Here is a 20,418-nt window from a genome sequence, read left to right as displayed (position 1 = left end):
CGAGTAATCGGTAGCGAATCGCCCGCTTGAATCATCGGGGCACCAGTGAACCGGACGCAATCATCCACTCGGAATCGTTGGACAGACCTCGGTGCTCTGCCGAACAGCATCGAAGCAAGGTTAACGCTTCCATGAACAGTTTCGGGAGCATTGTTTCGTCGAGAAGCTTTCAGCCAAGGTAGGCTCACTCCGCCAGCCACGCTTCAACCGTAATCGCTGGGTCGACCTCGGTATCCAACAGGTCAGCAGTATCGCAGCAGTATCGAGTGATGTAGCGGAGATGAAATCAGCGAACAAATATGACCAGCTAGGCCTGGAATCAAACGAAGTGCATACATACATACATACATACATACGACGAAATGAGATAGCGGTCTAGCTCATTCACCAGAATGGAAACATCCAAATATTCCAATGTGACTAGTGACGCGATTGCGTTTGCAAGAAGTGGTAAGCTGTAGAAATCACCGATTGTACAGAGTGAGCCAAAAGCAAACCAATGAGAGATGAGGTTACAGAATCGAGTGTGCACACCGAGATCAAATAGCGACACCACTCGGGTTGACTCACAACTTGGGAAGTCGAATTTGACGATGATGAGAAAAAGGTCAACGAGCTCTATAAGTTCGCGAAGGACAAGCACAATATGCACACCAAGGTGAAGCAGCTAGTGACAAGTATTAAATCGGCCTTAACAGTTGCTGAACGTGAGCAGAAGGCGCTCTTGTTGATAGCTGCATCAGCCGAAAAAGATCTAAAGGCCACCGCAGAACACGCCACGGCAGAAATTGATGATATAGGGAGGGACCAGTCGGGGGAGCAAGAAATCCAGAAGAAACAAAAGATCGAACTGGAATCAAAGGAAAGCGAAGCAGATATAAAACCCTGCGTATTAAAAGGAGAAGGCAATGATGATAGAGATAACCCAGCTTCATCTTAAGCATTGCGACATTGCACAGCAACTGTTGTGACAGTCGACAACAGAAACCATGTGTGACGTTGCAATTATTGCAGAGCCGTATCGTGTTCCTCCAGATGACGGTAACTGGGTGGTGGATGGTGCAGGGATGGCAGCAACCCAAGTGATGGACGGTGTCCCAATCTAAGAGGTGCTGGATAACAAACACGCGGGCTTTGTCATCGCCAGGATCAACGGTGTTGTCGTATGTAGCCCTAAGGTGGACGTCAGTGCACTACAGTTGGATGTTGGAGGCGTTCGTCGGACGAATGCTGGTGTTACAATAGGCCGTGGAGTAGAATAGAAAGCTGACCCACGCAAGAGGTTACAGCTTCTTGGAAGCCCTGATGAAGCTAGATGTAAGGCTGTGCAATGAAGGTTCCGCTAGCATATACGGTCGGGAGTCCATTAAAAAAAATAAAATAAAATTCTACAGTCCGTCGCTGAAGGGTAATATGAATTGGCTAGTTAGTGAACAGTGCACATGTAGAGGCCACCAGGCGATTCACTACACCATTAGTCGGCGTAATTGTATTGTAACGCGGTGAGTGACGACTGGCGTGCTGGAAAATAGAGAAGTTCGAAAAGGATTTTTTTTGTAGAAACACTTCGTGCATACAGCATCGCTCCAATTCCGAATACCGATGAGATGTTGGAAACACTAGTGAGAGCGTGTAACTTAACTATGCCAAAGAAAAAGGAAACAAGGAGCTGCCGGCGTCCAGAGTATCGGTGGAACGAAAGGCTCAGCATCCTTCCTAGAAGCCAGAAGACACATTCAGAGAGCAAGAGCTGATGCAGTTTGAAAAGAGCGTATGGCTCTTTTCCAGGTGGCTGACAAACTGAAGACCATCGTGGAGAGTATCTTCCCGAAGCAGGGCCCGACTTTAGCCTACGTTGTACGTCAATGCAGACGATGGAAATTTTGGTGACATCAGGTCTCCAACGACGAGCTTCTTGCAGTGGCAAAAGAGCTGAAAGTGAAAAAAGATTCCGGTCCGGACGGTATCCCCAACGTAGCACTGAAGATCGCGATCCTGGCGTTTCCGGGCATGTTCAGGATAGTGTTACCGAAATGCCTGAGTGAAGGACAGCACCCGGGTAGATGGAAGATCCAGAAGCTGATGTTGCTGTCAAAACCAGGGCACCAGGTGATCCAACATCGTATCGGTGTTGGATACACTTGGTAAATTTCAATGTTGTAAGTGGGAACGGACTATCGCAGGGCCGTTTCCAATTCCGAAAAGGGGTTTCGAAGGTTTATGCAATCCGCACAGTCAGCGCGGAGAAAGTATCGAAGTTACTGCGCCGTGGTAATGATCGAGGTGTAAAACGCGTTCAACAGCGCCAGCTGGGTGGCTATTGCCATTGCGTTGCACAAAATGCGGGTTCCGTACTACCTATGCAAGGTTCTAAAAAGTTACTTTCAGAACTGAGTACTGGTCTACTAGACAAATATGAGGCAGAGGTCGTCTAGGGGAACGGCGGGAGTACCGCAGGGCCACATGCTTGGTCCAACGCTGTGGAATATGATGTACAGCGGAGTTGGGGTGTCGGCTTTGTAGATGACATCGTCCTGACGATAATCAACGAGACTCTGGAGAAAAAATGGTAATGTTGATGGAAGAGATGGAGGCAGCGAGGACAACTAATGCTTTAGCAAGACGTGTGTCGAATGGAGGAACAAGATGCAGCAATAGACCTCTCTTGGCGGATATCATATCCTCACTATACTTACTGACTTCGAGCACTTTACCAGTTACCACTCAAACAGACACTGAAAAGCAATGACAGAACAATGCACATCATCCCGCATACTTATAGGATTTTCGATTGATTGACACTGGTGTAGTGGAGTGCACTGAAACTGCGCCGTTTTTGCACTTTCTAGCAGAAGGGCAGAAAACTGGGTATGTTCCATTGACACTTCTGTTAGACAGTGCAAAAACAGTGCACTCCACTACACCGGTGTCAATCAATCGAAAACTCCATTAGATAACTAATAAATTTATCTTTTCATGTTCGCATTTCACTATCACGATGCTCTCAAATCACAATTTATGAGGTATTTCGAATTCGTTTATGACCCAGTTATCTGAAATTCGATTGTCACCCACTCACCGTTTCTTGTCCATTTCCGTATCTGTGTGGAAGTAGTAGTGCCGCAGGCTCAGCTCCGGAGGAACAATTTCAAACGCGTACTTTTTACCACCTGCAGATGATGGTTGCACCCTATAGCCTTGCAGACATGCCATTCCTGGAGATTGCGTGAAAGGAAGAAAGTAAAGTGAGAATTCTCATTAGTCTCGGATCAATTTGTGGAAATTCCAGGCAATCCCCAACACTTACCAAACGCGCTTTTACTACTTGCTTCGTGGTAGAAGTACAGTACAGCATCCTTCAGTACACAGTGCCGCTTGGTCCAGGAGCGCCATTTACTACCCAGCTTGGTCAGCGGGCCGGCGCAGTCTGGTTTGTGAATTCCATTCGCGGGCAGTCGTAAGTTCCGTGCACTGCGAATTTCGTTAGCATTACTGAAGCGTCTGTCATTAATAAACTCATCGAACATACCTGTTTTCTAACCAAGGATCACTTTGCTGAGCAGCGTGACTAATAATGGCAATCCAACGACTCGCAGCTTCGTCAGTATCTCCCGCTAGCTGAACTTTCGTTCCTTCCTCGGTGTGAACAGCGAAAGCAAATTGACGCCCAGCAGCGTCCATGACCAGTCTTTCTACTTTGTGGTTCGTCAAAATAATAGCACCAATTGGTTGGTTATCCTGTGGAAACAACAAAAATCCCGATGAAAGAAAGAGCTGATTCTTAAATAACTGAACACTTACCAACTCAGACTTGTAGTAGTACAGGCAGTGATCAGGCCGAAGCGAGAACCACCGTCGAACCCATTTGTTGGGTGTTGTGTTTGAGTGACGCCACAGAAAACCGGAATATATCGCCGGATTTGTTGTGCTGTCCTCCAGCGGCGAGAGGACTCCGATCGTACGAGCAACCTAGTTAATCCACAACATTTAATTCAGGACGCTCGGGACCTAAGAAATGAAACCTACCTCAAGCTCCAACGTGTCGCTTCCAGCGTGAGCAATCTTCACCACCTCCGAGTGGCTCTTATCGATCACTGATATTCCGTTGACGGAAAGGACGATATCGCCAACCTCTAAGCCCGAAGTTTCTGCCGGAGTATCCGGCTCGATGGCTGAAACCACTACCGGTTTGGATCCATGTATCCGAAACCCAAACTCTCCCGACTTTCTACTCACCACAACCATTTTGTCCGATTCTGAAATAAATAACCGGAAACGTTACTATCTCTCTGCAACAAACACTTAACAGGTCAATATCCTACCAAAGCTATTCGTATTTTGTCTGCGGTACATTTCTACGCATGACTTCCGGTGCACCAGCCTGTGCGTGATGGCTTGATACTTTTTGCGAAAATCCCGCTCGGATTCGGTTGAACCTCGACGTTCGGCCAAATCGCGCGGGGGTCGATCGAAGCTTCCCTCACCGCCCAGATCGTGCCTTCTCCAGACGTCCCGATCGGCAATACAGATCCACAAGCCGGCTTTGTAATTTCCATGATAAATACCCTGCTCCGGTTCCGATTGGGGATCACCGTGTGGACCTACAGGCGCGACACAAGGTGAAGATCCTGCGGGTCGTAAGGTGTTCTGCTCCGTGTCATCTTTCCCACCGCGTTCTTCACTCTGAAAATGAAACCATATACATCTCGCTTAATAAATACATTCTACCGGGTTGATGGAACCGCTCACCTTCGCTCTATACTCCTGCCTCGGTTTGTAGTGTCTCCGATCGGTGTGTCGATCTTCGGAGCGAAATCGCTTGTCCATCTTTTTGTAGAGTCGCGTATGGTGCGGGGTTTTGGTGCAGTCGGGTGAATCGGCGAAACCTTCCGGAGGTTGAACGATATCCGGTCGGTCGGCGTCAGTCGAATCCAGCGTTAGCGCCGTTATCGATTCTTCCGATTCTCCGGGAACACTGGCGACCTCTACCTCCTTGCCGCAGTGATGACAATGAATCTTCGGACAGTGATCAAAGTTAGTTCTTAAAACAAAATGGGACCAACGATGAATATACCTGCTGTTCGGACTGGGAGAGTGCATCCGCTTCGCTGTAAAACACGGAATCCGAACCGGGTGAAACCGATCGCAGCGATTCCGTAGAAATCGCTTTCAACCGTTTCTCCGGAGATATCTTCTGCTTTCTGGGGGAGCTTCCCGAGGGAGGACTTGTGATTTGCGAGTAGAACTGTGTTGGGTTTAGTTTAGGTGTGACGACTTGCGTTGGGAGTGTTGCTATCTGGGGCTTATCCGGGCTTCTGATCAGGGGAGTTTTGATTCGTCGCATAGGGGTGCTAACCGCGTCATCTCCAATGGTGGTTCGTGTTCGTGGTGATTTTCTAGTCTTAGGTCGGAATCGTTTCTGTTTGCTGCTGGGACTCGTACCGTCCAAAATGCTCAAAGCGCTCTTGTCTTCCGGAGAGATCTTCTTGAAACCGGGGCTTGGCTGTCTCAGCATCGGAGTCGTGTACGTCTTAATTGAATCCTTGTCGAACTCAAGTTTAAAAGTACTCTTTTTCCTCCGCCGTTCTTCTTCATTCCAATCACGTCCCCGGCGAACAGGTCTCGTAAGCGTACCCTTGATGTCCTTTTCATCGTGCGAGGAAGAGTATCGCTTTTCACTTCGTTCGTCGTCGGAAACCGATTCCGGTTTGATTTTCGTTTTGGCTGGCAGTGATTTCGGCATGGTTGACTGGGAGGGGGAAGTTTTCTTACTGGCCATGTTGAAACTTCCACTGGAACTGCTGCTCATCGAATGAGTCGGCGAAGGCCGTGGCAGGGGTGGAATTTGAGGGGTCGATGATTGTTCCTCGATCGGAGGTGTGTCTTCGCAGATTGCATCAACCCGAGCCAGGCTGTACAGGGAGGAGGCACTTTCAAAAGAGGAACCCTCCTGGGTTACGGTGGCTGCAGAAGATGAGTGGGAGGGATTAGTGGTTTGTTTTGCAGCCTCTTGAGGGCCATTCAATGGATTCGGTTGGCTTATTTGCAAAGCGGGATTTTAATAACGGGATTATGTTTATGTTTACAACGATTTACAAGCTATTATTTGATACGGGGTGTATTTCATCGCAAGCCGTCAGTTGTTTTGAAATAATTATGGGATTATATGTGATGGATGTGTGATTTGGTCGCTCAACTTAATCGTTTTGTTTGAGGTATACATATATAGTGCGCTGTAGGAAAATTAATAGTTATTCGCACATGTGGTAAGTAACATCAGTAACGGCGAAAACAGTTCATAAAATTATGATAGAAAATTACTTTTTCGTATAAGGAACCGTTTACAAAAATCGTTATCAGGCACCTAAAATTAAAAACAATAAGCCTCGACTTTGTGAAACTATTTGTTCACTCCAAAAAAACCTGGTGTTACACTAGAATGTTTAGTAGGGTTACTGTCAGTGTGTCCAGACTTTAATAACTATTGTTCATAATTTGGAGATATACAAATATGAGAATATTGACGAAAAGTGCCGATATTTAAACGACGTTCATGATTTCGGTGAGTTTGCACGTTATTTTGATATATTACTACTCGGATTTTTTTCTTGGATTTTTTTTTATGAGAAAATTTCGATTATTTTTGGATCAAAAAAGGAATCTTTGCAGTTCACATAGAACAATTTTTCATGCCCTTCAAAATAAATGCTATACGAAGATATTTGGTTCACTATTTTCTTCGTAATCCCAAACTCGAATTTAAAAGACACAGTTTTGAGAAAATGCCGTTTAAAGTTTTCGGTCCAGAAAAAAGAAACTTACTGCAGTTACAATGCCGAGAACAGATTTTTGAAACTTTTTAAAATATTCTTAAGGTTTATATCTATCGATTAAATCAAAAACATAAAATGCGATTTTTTTTAAATGTCTTGAAGGAGTTCCCCCCTTAATTAAAAATTTGCTATGCAAAATTAAATAAAAATATATATTTTTATGGTTGGGTGTTTGTCGACTGGTTACGGAATATTCACAGGTACTTAACGGCTTTCTCAGTCTGGCTCAGTTGGCAATAAACGACTCCGACAAAAACGACAAGACTAGATTTTCCCTTGAAAAAGGCCACCAAAAACGGCCGAAACGTCGGACAATCTAGAATTAAATCGTTTGCCTACAGTATTAAGACTGGGAAAGCCGTTAAATACCTTGTATATATTTTTAGTTTTGAATCCTTACGCTAAGAAAAATATGCCCAATAAAGCATTTATGTACTTAAAATCGATGTTTAGGCCATTTTGAAATCCAAGAGGATGACATCCGTTTTAGAAAACTATAAACTCAACAACATGGGTATTTTCGAAATGAGTTTGGAATTGACGAGTCGATGCTGGAAATCGTTGATTTAGGCCTTTTTGAAAACCAGGCCTAAAACATCGATTTCCGGCATCGACTCATCGATCTTATTCCAAAAATATTGCGACTTCGGGTTTAGAATATGAATTTTCGGAATGGAATTGACTATTTGATGTCGAAAATCGATGTTTTAGGCCCTTTTGAAATCCAATATGACCACTTCTGGTTTAGAAAACTTTCTATAAACTCAACAATATGGGTATTTTCGTAATAGAATTTATGAGGAGATGACGGAAATCGATATTTTGGGTTATTTTGAAATCCAAGATGGAGACTTTTGGTATCGGTAGTCCCTAGACACAGCCTCATAAATTTTTTAATTGGTAATCAAAAATCTCCAGTGCAAAATTAATGTTTCCTTTTTAATCTTTAACCCATTCATGCCCATGTTGTTTGTGGACAACAACGTTTTTAAACAGCTTTAACTTTTGATTAAGGCAAGATTTGCTCACAAAAACAAGTAAGGCTAATAAATGTGACTATTGGCTTTCATTTCAGTATTAACGTTTACAAGGATCAGCTCTAGAACTGAAGTTATTGCAGTTAGTCTGATTGAACTCCGATGGAGCAGTGCTGCCAGGGACCGTTTACGTTGACGACGAAAAATGTATTTTTCATATAACTTCGTTATGTTGCAATATTAGTGAAAACTGATAAAACTTATCAATTTAGACTATTTTTGGCTACGTTTTCCACGCAGTTGGACTATTGTAAATATTCTAGGAGAATTTTAGTGGGCATTGGAAAGTAAAAATTGAGTAGCTTCAAGCACTGCAAGGAAAGCACCTACCTTTATGAAAAAAGGTTTTTCGAGTTTCTTGACCCCACCGTTTTAAAGGAAAAATAGTTTTGAAACCCTACATGCACTAGAAAAAAGTTGGGCATGAAAGGGTTAAGGTAAAAAAAAATGTGCCTAAGAAAGCATTTATGTACTAGAATTTTACGTAGTTCGTTTGCTAGAACCCATCGGGGTAGACAAAATCGGGGGCTGATAAAATCGATAAATGATAAATTTACTGTGTGCTAACAGTTCTCTATAAAACAACCATAATGGAGATTTTCGGAAGAAAGTTAACGAGTAAATAACGAAATCGATGCATTAAGGTTGAACAGAGAATGGGCAAAAATCTAAAACGAAAAAAGCCGTTTTTATCCACACCGTGTGTTAGATCTTCATAAAAATCAAGCAGCTTATGTAGAATGTTGTTACAGTACTACTGATTGATTTTAATGAAGATCTAACACACGGTGAGGAAAAAACTGCTTTTTTCGTTTTCGATTTTTGCACTTTCTCTGTTCAACCTTAAATACATTTTGATGTATGAGATGGCGACTTCCGGTTGAGCAAAATTATTGGTGTATCCAACATTATTAATATTTTCGGAATGGGGTGCTCGAATTAATGTCAGAAAGCAATTTATAGATTTCGGAACCCGCAAGTCAATATATGATACAATTCTTGAATGTTTATGAATGGCAACTTACAATTGCTACCTACTCAACAAACCCGTTCCAAAAATGTCTGTATTGTAAGGATTTTTGCAAATTTTGCACAACCGGAAGCCGCCATCTTAGATTTCAAAATGACGTCAGTCGCCGCTTTTCGTCATCTACTTGTCATGTCCGTTTCAAAAATTCCCTAATTGTCAAGGTTTTAAATTGATTTCTTCAACCGGAAGTCGTCACTCATCGATTTTTGTCATCTACTTATTACGCCCGTTCCAAAAATACCCAAATTGTTGCGGTTTTGTTAAGTTTTGCTCAACAGGAAGTCGCCATCTTGGATTTCGAAATGAAGTCCCTCATCGATTTCCGACATTTACTTGCCATGTCCGTTCCAAAAATATTCACTATCCGTCATGTACTCGTCAAGCCAGTTGCGAGAATATCTAGATTCACTTCGCTTGCATTTTGGTCAATTCATTTTATCTGCTATTCTTTACAATGGTTATGCATGTAGATCTTTGGACCTGTGATCAAAGACGACCCTATTCGACCTGTGACATCTGTTGAATTGCATACTATATACCCGAGCGGAGTCTGACAACAAATTGAAAACTAAACTTGATGTTGTGATGTTCGGTTAATGATTACTCAGGTTGTCGTCGTTTTGGTCGTTTTAATGGTTAAAAGATCAAAATGGAGAGCAGCAAAATTGTCCTATGACATCAAACAGAAAACTAATTCTGCTATCAGTGAGAGTAAATTGAAAGCTCATCGAGGTGTTGAATAATTTTTTTGATAACAAAATATGTATTCACTTTTGATGTTTCACCAAAGAAATGTAAATATAAAAAATTCTTCTAAGAAGGATAGCAAAATGAGATCAAAATTTTATGTCATATTTAAAAACCTGTTTTAATTAACCTAGTGGTGCAATTGTGCCTTTCTCATTTGTCCAAACTACGATTCCATGGCTGGTTATGTTCAATTCAACGGTGGAATGAATATTACATAATCAGTACGATTTGCACATACATACAATGGATCGACAGCCACGATCTTGAGATGCTATGTGTTGACACTGAAACATCGCATGTAACCAGCGGCGGATCAAAGAAGACGATCCGGGGGGTCCGGACTCTGCCGAAAATTTTCAACTTGTTAAGAAATTTTAAACTAGTTTCAATTTTAAAGTAGCAACCTCTCATTGCATACTCCTACCTACGCCTAAATAAGTCAAAAAAATCGCGGGAGTAGGTTGACGATTTTTAGAGCGATTGCATAACCTTTCAATATGAGAAAGGCAAAAATCTAAAAAACTGGTAGCAAAATAAGATTTCAATTTGTTGTAATTTTGATGTTCGACTTTGCTCGGGTAGACTATACATCATAGAGCATTATGTCATGAACATCAATGACTATTTGTACAGAGAGAAAAAAAAAATTCATCAACATATTACTTATTACGCTTATAGATCCTAAGTTCTGCATTTCAAAAGGTTCTTGGATAACCTTATACATCAATTGGACGCAATAATTCATTAAACTTTGATCCATGACCTTCCATGAGATAACTGGATACGCTTGTAGATCTTTAGACCTTCACTTCAGGAAGTTCGTGTAATACCTGGAACATGAGTAAATGTAAGCATACCTATCTACCTATGTGGTACAGAATAGTTTTTAAGTTATATAATCATTCAATTTTGTAAACTGCTTTTACGAAATGAAATTCTACATAGGAATGTGAAGAGAACTTTTTTTTAACTGAATCCCAAATAACGAACACTTTTTTTAAGAACTAATTCAATTTACGGACCCCGGTTTGGTTCGTAAACGAAGGTTCGAGTGTAAATTATGAATCACATTGTGTGGTCGGACCATAAACAATGTCCCTAAATTCATGAATAAAATCGTGAGTCATACATCATGGTTAATGAATAATATTCATAAAGCAGTGAACTTGTTCACGGATATAAAAACAATTTGACAATGACATAGTGGAAACGATGACTGAAGTTCACAAAAAAAAGAAATATCTCCAAATATGATTATTTCAGCTTTCATGACATTCACAAATTTTGGATAATTTTTTCTGTGTTAGCTTAGCATAGGTAGACTGCCCGTAGCTGTCCTTCGTGATTGAGCGAATGAGTGAAATTGCACAATGACCCAAACAAACGTTACTTGGAAGGAGCAAATCATCCCCACTGAGTATGTTTCACTGACTCAACATTTTCATGAAATACTCAATAACGACTAATTTTCCCCATCTACAAGAAAGGGCATAGACTGGAGGGCGCTAGTTACAGGGGGATATCTCTCTTGAAGTCGGCGTACAAAATACTGTCGCGTATCCTGTGTAGCAGACTGAGACCGCTTAACGAGTCCTTCGTCCGGGGATAACAGGCTGGTTTACGTGAGGACCGATCAGCAACGGATCAGATATTCAGCCTGCGGATGATCCTAGACCAATTCCGGGAGTACAACTTGCAGACCCACTATCTGTCCATTGATTTTAAGGTGGCGAAATGAGCTGTGGTAGATTATGCCAGAACATGGTTTTCCGGCGAAACTGATTAGACTGATACGTGCGATGATGGGATCTCTACCTCATTTGTGACCTGAGATGGACTGAAGCAAGGCGATGCACTTTCAAATGTGCGGTTCAATATTGCTCTTGAAGGAGCTTTCAGAAGAGCTTGCGTGCAAAGAAATGGAACTAGCATCACAAGGTCACATACCCTAGTAACAATTGTGGTTTTATGATAGTTTTATAGCTACTGATAAAACTTAGATTGCAGCGTGCTATAAAACTTCAATTGTTACTTGGGATATGCTCCTTGGTTTTGCGGACGATAATTGAAATCGATCGTAGAGCAGTGGAAGTGGCCTTCATGCCTTTTAAGAGTGCAAGGATAGGCTTAATCATCAACTCGGCCAAAACAAAGTATATGGTCGCGGGTAAAAAGAGGCAATACATTCAAAATTGTGCATATTGTTAAACAAATAAAATACGCCAGACTGCAATGGGCTGGTCATGTGGTATGAATGTCGGAAGAAAGCAAAAGAATTGCGAAAACAACATTCAGCAGGGAGCCAGGAAAAGGACGGCGATTTCGTGGGAGGCCATGAACACCTTGGCTATACGCAATGAAAGAGAACCTGAGACCCCTGAACGTGCAGGGGAACTGGAAGGATGCCGCCGAAGACCAACAAAGATGGAACTCTACGATACGACCGGCATCGTCGAGATGACGCTGTAGCCAACAAGGTACAAGGTAAGTAAACAATAACGACGATGGCTACGTCCAATGCTGTGCTACCAGGGAGGGAAAGGAATGCTAGTTCGACACTCGTTGTTGATAGAGACCGAGACTACCTCTCCATCTCCACGAGCATCACTGGAAAGGAATTGTGTTAGTAGAAGAGGGAAAAGATCAGCAGGTATGTTTTTGTGTACAATATGATTTTAGTAATATGTACAGGGAAAAAATGTTCACAAAATCTTGAATAAAGCGCCATGAATTTTGAAGCATTCACGTTTTTTCGTTACGTAAGCAGGACCATGAATCTTTTTTTTTTATAATTATGTTCAATTACTCTACAATAACTCCCGCGTCACTCTTATATTAGTGGAAATATTTTTATTTTTGTTTTGTAAAGTTCGGTAATAATTTCCGCAATATCATTACTAAATTGTTACTATTTGATTTTGATGAACATTATTCATAAAACCAAAGGTTGACTCATAATGTTATTCATAGATTTAGGAACATTAGTTCGCAAAATCAAAATATTCTGGATATTTGCTCGCAAACTACGCAACGAAACTCAGAAATTTATTCATGAATCTATTCAATCCTCGTGAATAAATTTATGATTCCGTGCCTGTGAAATAATTCACAAAATCATGAAATATTATTCATATATGGTATTCGTGAGCTGGTTCATGATTCCTAGTATAAGTAACGACTTACCATTCGTGCTCGTGAAATAGTTAAAAAAATCATCAAATATTCATGCATCCGTGAAATGGTTCATGAATATTATAGTCATGACTTCGTATTCGTGATCGTGAAATAGTTCACGAAATTAAAGAATTTTATTAATGGATTCGCAAGTAGTACGGGTTTATAAGCTAGAGAATTGGAACATGTCAACCGATTCACAAATAAATATTTCTTTTTCTAAGGCGACCTTTTACGATTTTTTACCGTATTGTGTATAAACGGTTCTGCGCAAAAGTACATGAAAGGTTCGAACTATCCCAACCCTGTTCCAATTCGGAGCACCCATTTCTTATCGATCTTTTTTGCAATAGAAACGAATTCCTATTTTAGTCTAAGTTATTCCTATTTTATTTTCCCTAAATTTCGAATTGTGAAATGAAAAGTTCTCTTTGATATATATATAACTTTGTAGTAAATATACAATTAAAAGTAAAAGCTTGTTTTTTGGCTTACACATTTTTCAAAAAAAAGTGCTCTGAAACAGCATTCGCCCCTAGCGCACGCACACGAAAACTGAGAACCGCAAAATTTTGTGAGATAGAACAAAGCTACATGACAGCCATGAAAATGGTATATAAGTTTTTCATAATATTACCATAGCTGAGAAACGGGTGGGGTCCAAATTGGGCCACTTCCCCCTACGATATGTTTTGCGTGATTGTGATATTTAGAAGATATCTCTAATCATCTTCAATTTCATGCAACATAGTAATTAAATTCTCACGTGAACTGTTTCACAAAATTTGGAGCATTATTCGTGTAATCATTTTTGTTCCATCCTTTTTTTCATGAAATATTCAGCTACTAGCGACCAGTAATAGGTACGAGTAGTAGATACAAGAAAAATAGCTAGCTAGGTAGCTACCAATAAACAAAAACGTGGCTATGACTCTGAAATCGGTAATACAAATCTCCCATATCGTGACAAAAATATAAAAAATCGTGGCTAAGATCCTAAAATCATGAACAAATAAATCTCTATTCGTGACTGAAATATCTCGACAATGTAAATGGAAATTATGTAAATCATGACAAAGTTCACGAAAACGTGAACATTAATCACATTACTCGTGATTAAAATATCAAAAATCGAGACGATGTCTCTTAAATCATAAACATGAACCACTCTACTCACGACTAAACGATAACAATAACGTGAATAGAAATTGTGACTAGGATCTTGAAATCATGAGCATAATTCCCGCTAGATCGACAGAAAAATTGTAAACTCATGACTAAAATAGCACGGTAATGTGATGAGAAATCACAAACATTTCGAATAAGTTCCTGAAACCATGAACATCGTTTGACTGTCAGCAGTCCATTCCTAAATCATGAACAAGAATCATAACAAAAACAAAACATATCCAGGGAAACACAACAGTAACCGAACCAAACATTCGAATGTAACGCCATGTATATTTTTGGGGGGAAATAGTTTTTTAGAAACACAAATTGTTTCGTGAATACGAGGTTTATTGTTCATAATTTTAGGAACTTGGCCACGGTTTTCGTAAATCGTTCAGTTCACGAAATCGTGAACTTTTTTCATGAAGCTATGAACGGATGTTTTTACGTCTACGAAAGTCGTTCGCGATCAATTTTCGAGCAACTTAAATTCCGGATAGCTGGCCATCGGGATTGCTGCTTCTTATTTATATTTTATATACACCCATGAGAATTTTTAGAGTTTTACATTTCTTACAAAAGAAATGTATAGGATTCGCTCAAACTTTGACAACTTTTTCTGAGGCCCGGAGGGCCGAGTCTCATATACCAATCGACTCAGCTCGACAAATTGAGACAATGTCTGTGTGTGTGTATGTGTGTATGTATGTATGTACAAAATGTCATGTAATTATCTCAGCAATGGCTGAACCGATCTTAATGAAATTAGTTTCAAATGAAAGGCCTAACGTTGCCATTTGACACTATTATTTTTGATTTTCGATATGTTGTTTACTTTCTGAGATATGGGCGATTTTGTCAAAACACAGGTTTTTTGCAAATAACATTCGAACAATACAATATTGTCCCACAAACTGCACAAAAATAGCTTGTAAAAATACCTTTCTAACAAGCTATAGATTGTCTAAATCCGTGCACGAGCGGTGGAGATATTAGACATTTTGTATTTTTAGTCCTCGCTTACCAATTTCCACTAATTAAAAATAAGATTGTTTCATACAGAGCATTGCTTTACTGGTGTTTTAGGGGCAAAACTAAACCGATTTTGAATATCGGGGTATGAAAACACATCTACGTGATTCAAGGAATTCGATGTTGAGAACATTTTGTGAATTACCTTTATAATAAATGAACTATTTCTCAAAAATCAATATATATGTTCACTTCAAAGACAAAATAATGTGTTGATAAAGAAACAGAGAGTTCTAGTAATTATTCCTTGGATTAGGCATTGCGTTCAATCATGAGGTAAATGTTGGATGGTATATCTATACACAGATCAACAAGTAATTCACCTAGTAGTGAGATAAAAGATTTCTAATATAATTATACTTGTGGCGTCACCGAAAGCAACTGTATGTTTGAAGCCCAAAAATCTTGCGAAAATTTAGCTCTTTTGCAAGATTTAGGTTATACTGGTTATGGCGCAAAAATTACTACTTACATTATTTATGATAAGAATGTAAGAATCAATATATCATAATAATATACCTATAAAAATAATGTCACTGCATTAACCATCATTTGCCATTCCTCACACGCCCCCCCATCTCTCTCTCTCTCTCTCTCTCTCTCTCTCTCTCTCTCTCTCTCTTTCTCTCTCTTTTTCTCTCTCTCTGTCTCTCTTCTATCGCATCTATCTAGCTATTTCTGTATGCATTTCTAAGTTGTGTGATAAGATCTTCTGCCAATCTGAAATATTTATTAATTGTAATTGCGAAGGGTTGAGAAAACAAAATTATTTTTTGTCTGCTGCTACATCAACTCAACTTTAATTCAATTGTATTCAAAGCCTGTATCTACACTATAATTAAGGAAATTCATGGCTATATCAGAAAAATATTTGGCTTATTTGGGTAATATGAAAGTTTGACGATGGAAATTTTCAAAAGAGACATTCCACTTGCGATATTTAAACTATTCGTATCTCTATTGAATTTTGAATGAAATATATGCTCAAAGACTGAAAGCTGAAGCCAGCAGGATTGGACTTGCCATCAACGTTTCGAAGACAAAATACATGAGAGGAAGAGGTTCTAGAGACGACAATGTGAACCTCCCACCCGAGTTCGGATTGACGGTCGACGAATTCATGTATTTGAGCTCACTGGTAACCGACGACAATGATAACAGCAGAGAAATTCAGAGACGGATCTTAGTGGGAAATCGTGCCTACTTTGGACTCTAGAGGACACTCCGGTCGAACAAAATTCGCCGCCGCACGAAGTTGATTATCTTCAAGACGCTGATTAGATCGGTGGTCCTCTACGGACACGAGACCTGGACTATGCTCGTGGAGGACCAACGCGCCCTTGGAGTTTTCGAACGAAAAGTGTTGCGTACCATCTATGGTGGCGTGCAGATGGAAGACGAACGTTGCGCAGGCGAATGAACCATGAGTTGTATCAGCTGCACATTCGTTGTATTGGTACGAACTTTCATGAAAAATAACGGATCAAAGACCAAAAATATCCACAAATTAGATCCAGGAAAAGAAGTCTCCCAAAGTACCCACTCTCGATGGGGGATGCAACTACAACGTGTCTTCTAACTTATCGTCGTCCATATTTGGATATACTGAGTAGTTTGAACCATTTCTTTTTCACAATATTGGTCTGTATAGGACTCATTTATCCATATTTCCTGCCCGAGAATTCCGAACGAAACAATACAAACACGGCTTTTATGCAATCGACATAACCTAGACATTTCACACTATTTACTTCAAATAAAAACTTTGAAATATATACCTGTCTCATTCACGAATCACATTCTACCTCTGTCGTTCTCTGTTCAAGGGGCTTGAAAGCACATGTGACCTTGTCTCACTTTACTATTTTCAATTACGCGTTAAAATACTGGACCAGTAAATTATGTTCTGCACATAAATCTTTTTTCGGGAATATGTGACCAAAAAGTAAACTTCGAATTCGTCAAGTAAAGAAGCATGAAAACAAAAAGAATAAAACCAAAAAAAGATGGAAGCCCTAGAAAGTCCATTGCATATTTATTAGCCTTTTCTCAGAAGATGGGATTTTCAAAAACATTTCAAAACTTTCTGATGCAATGGTTTTCAAATTCGTACAATCCGGTTTATTCATTTTCTTTATTCAAAAATGTTTTTGGCTTCAAATATATGACCATTTCATTTTAATTAATTATTTCATTCCGCATTTATTCGTTTTGTTCATCTGCGTTCATTTTACTTATTTTATTCGTTTCATTCTTTGGAATCACTCTGATCAGTTTATTCTTTTTGTGCATTTTACTCATATCATTCATTGTTTTCATTGTATGCATTTTATTATTTTTTTCCAGTTTATTCATTTTGTTCAGTTTCTCCATTTTAATCATTTGACTACTTTTTCAGTTTTAATCATTTCATCCAAATAATTTATTTGATTCAATTTATATCTTTATATTAATTTATAACACTGTTGTTCAATTTTTCATTTTAATCAATGCATTTAATTCTGCTCATTTTCTTCTTTTTATTCATTTTATCACTTCAGCTCATTTTGTTTATTTGATTCGTTTGTTTTATTTATGAATTTCATTTATTTTTTACTTTATTCATTTTGTTCATCCATTCTTTTTATTCATTTGATCAATTTCATTAATTTGATTCATTGTATTCACTGGATGAATTAAATCAATTTGATTCATTTAATTCATTTGATTCATTTAATTAATTTGATTCATGTGATTCATGTGATCCATGTGCTTCATGTGATTCATTTGATTCATATGATTCATTTGATTCATTTGATTAATTTGATTTATCTGATTCATTTTATTCATATCTTTAATTTTATGCATTTCATGTTCAGTCATTCGTTTTATTTCATTCAATTTGTTAGTATGAGTCAATTTATTCTATTAATCTTATAGCTATTTCTAAATATAATCTTAATTTTTATGTAATAACCTAATCTAATTTGATTCGTGTATATTATAATTTTGATTTCCATTATTTTTTCTACTCATTTTATGAATTTAAAAACCTATTGTTTCATTTTTTGCTTTACTTTTTTATTTCGGTCGTTTTGTTGATTTCTATAATTTATTCAGTTTATTCGAGATTTTATTCGTGCAAGACTAGAAACTGTTTTCATCCCACCTCTAGTTGGGTGCCTACTTCTCGTGAGTTCTGCAAACTAATCCAATAGTGAAATGGGTAAGAAATGTCTCATCTCACTGCTAGGTGGATTAAATCGGTTTTTAGTTTGGTTTTCCAGTATTAGTCTTTAGTTTTCGTTTAGCCTTTCGGAAGTCGTGTTAAAAAAAATTACATTTCATTAACTTTATAATAAATCGAAAACTGCTGCCTATAGAACCAAATGATGTTCTACAAAGTTATAAAGCAAGTAAAACGTCAACGATTGGAGCAAGGTATAGTTCGAAATTACTCCATTAGGGGGCATTGGTATGTATCGAGCAACCCCAACCCGCATTAAAATAAATAATAAATTTCAAAATGGTTCTCAGTCGTGTCTCAACGAAATTTTATTTGGTTTTTTTGGAATCGATCAAAAGTGTGCTGGAGGATATTTTGAAGGTTTTCTGGTCGAATTGATCTCATTACGGGGTATTCCGGGAACCTGGTTCTACAGGGAAGGATTACAATTTTCGATCCTTTCTCAAACCCGTCTTGGGACATGTCAAACTTCATGATTTTGTAAAACAAGTCTACTGGGGGATATTTTGAACATTTTTTGGTCGAATTGGCCACCCCGGGGGTACTCCTGGAATACGGTTCTACCGGGAATTTTTCGACCAATTCTAAAACCCGTCTTGCGACATGTCAAGTTTCATGATTTTGCAAAACAAATTACACTGAATTACATTTTGAAGGTTTTTTGTTCAAATTGGCCCGGGATATTTTGGAAACCTGGTTCCCTCGGGAAGGAGGACAATTTTCGACCCATTCTAAAACCCGTCTTGCCACATATCAAACTTCATGATTTTGTAAAACATGTACACTGGAGGACATTTTAAAGGTTTTTTGGTCGAACTGGCCACATCCTGGGATATTCCGGGAACCTGGTTCTACCGGAAAGGACAATTTTCGACCCATTCTAAAACCCATCTTGCATGTCAAATTTCATGATTTTCCAAAACAAGTACACTGGAGGACATCCCGGAATATTCCGGGAAGCTGGTTCTACCGAGATGGAGGATAATTTTCGACCCATTCTGAAACCCGTCTTTCGACATGTCAAAATTTATGCTTTGGCAAAACAAGTCGAGTTGGCGACACCTTAAGGTATTGCAGGTAATTGGTTTAATCTCTTTCTCAGTAAAGGGCGAACACGAAATTATTGCGACACCGAAAATGTCATGCCAATTTTCTTATAATGTTTAAAATCAAACCAAAATTTTAGGGTAGTTTTATACATATATTTACTTCAAAAATCAAAAGAAAAGTTAATCGATGGAGCCTTGAGTGTAAAATTGAACGCATTTTCGCTTGATACCCTCCATCAAAGTCTTTACAGTGTCATCCGGTACCAGTTTCTCAGTTTTTTTTTCCATTTTCTTAACATGTCCTTCTCGTCTTTAACTGTCTTCTTGCTCTTCCGAAGTTCCCGCTTAATCATTGCCCAGTACTGCTCCACCGGGCGCAGCTCCGGACAGTTTGGCGAATTCATGTCCTTTGGAACAAAATGGCCAGAATTGGCCTCATGCCACTCCAGGACACTTTTAGAATAGTGGCATGATGCCAAATCTGGTCAAAATAGCGGAGCTTCGTCGTGCTGCTGCAAGAATGGCAAAAGGCGCTTCTCGAGGCGCTCTGATTTGTAGATCTCGCCATTTACTGTGCCCTTTGTCACGAAAGGCTCCTCCTCAGTCCGCAAGAGCAGATGGCCTGCCAAATGAGATATTTGGAGGCGAACTTCGACATTTTCTTCTTCTTAAATTTGTCGTCCACATAGAACTTGCTCTTGCCGGTGAAAAACTCCAACCCCGGAATTTGCTTAAAATCGGTTTTTATATACGTTTCGTCGGGATTTGCTTTAATCATCCGCTTCACCTTTCCCTCTGTCTTTTTGTTCTCCGGTCCCGGTTTTCTTCCAGCTCCTTTGCCGTGGTCCAACGTCAACCGCTCCTGGAACCACTTCAACACTGGAGACGGTTGAATGGCGAATGTTCAACATTTTTCCCAACTGCCGGTGTGACAGGTCAGGAAATTCCAGGTGTTTGGAAATAATTTGTTCTCTCGACTCGCGTTGGTTCACCTCCATTTTCGTTGAATCGAAAAACACGACTTCGAGTTTGACAGCATGTAAACAATACACATCAATGAGAAAGTGTGCAAAATTTGGTTGATTTTTACCCAATGGCAAAAAAGTTATGCCCTGTT

General features: G+C 39.5%; 1 protein-coding gene across 7 annotated transcripts in view; it reads right to left on the bottom strand.

Annotated features, from left to right (window-relative positions):
• The window catches only part of LOC131678908 (uncharacterized), a 543,408-nt gene that overhangs the window by 9,456 nt on the left and 513,534 nt on the right, over window positions 1-20,418 (bottom strand). For 6 of the 7 annotated variants that reach the window (XM_058959338.1, XM_058959340.1, XM_058959344.1 and 3 more), the window contains 8 exons: window positions 5,075-5,964; window positions 4,750-5,016; window positions 4,323-4,683; window positions 4,027-4,256; window positions 3,802-3,969; window positions 3,530-3,738; window positions 3,308-3,471; window positions 3,080-3,215 (listed from right to left, as the gene is read on the bottom strand). In XM_058959338.1, the coding sequence (XP_058815321.1) occupies window positions 3,080-3,215; window positions 3,308-3,471; window positions 3,530-3,738; window positions 3,802-3,969; window positions 4,027-4,256; window positions 4,323-4,683; window positions 4,750-5,016; window positions 5,075-5,964 (2,425 nt within the window). The remainder of the gene's footprint in view (window positions 1-3,079; window positions 3,216-3,307; window positions 3,472-3,529; window positions 3,739-3,801; window positions 3,970-4,026; window positions 4,257-4,322; window positions 4,684-4,749; window positions 5,017-5,074; window positions 5,965-20,418) is intronic. The other variant, XM_058959339.1, reaches the window with a different exon arrangement.

This window comes from Topomyia yanbarensis, chromosome 2 (genome assembly GCF_030247195.1).
Source record: "Topomyia yanbarensis strain Yona2022 chromosome 2, ASM3024719v1, whole genome shotgun sequence".
Lineage (NCBI taxonomy): Eukaryota > Metazoa > Arthropoda > Insecta > Diptera > Culicidae > Topomyia > Topomyia yanbarensis.
The sequence above is the reverse complement of the archived record's forward strand: the minus strand, read 5'-3'. Positions and strand labels throughout refer to the sequence as shown.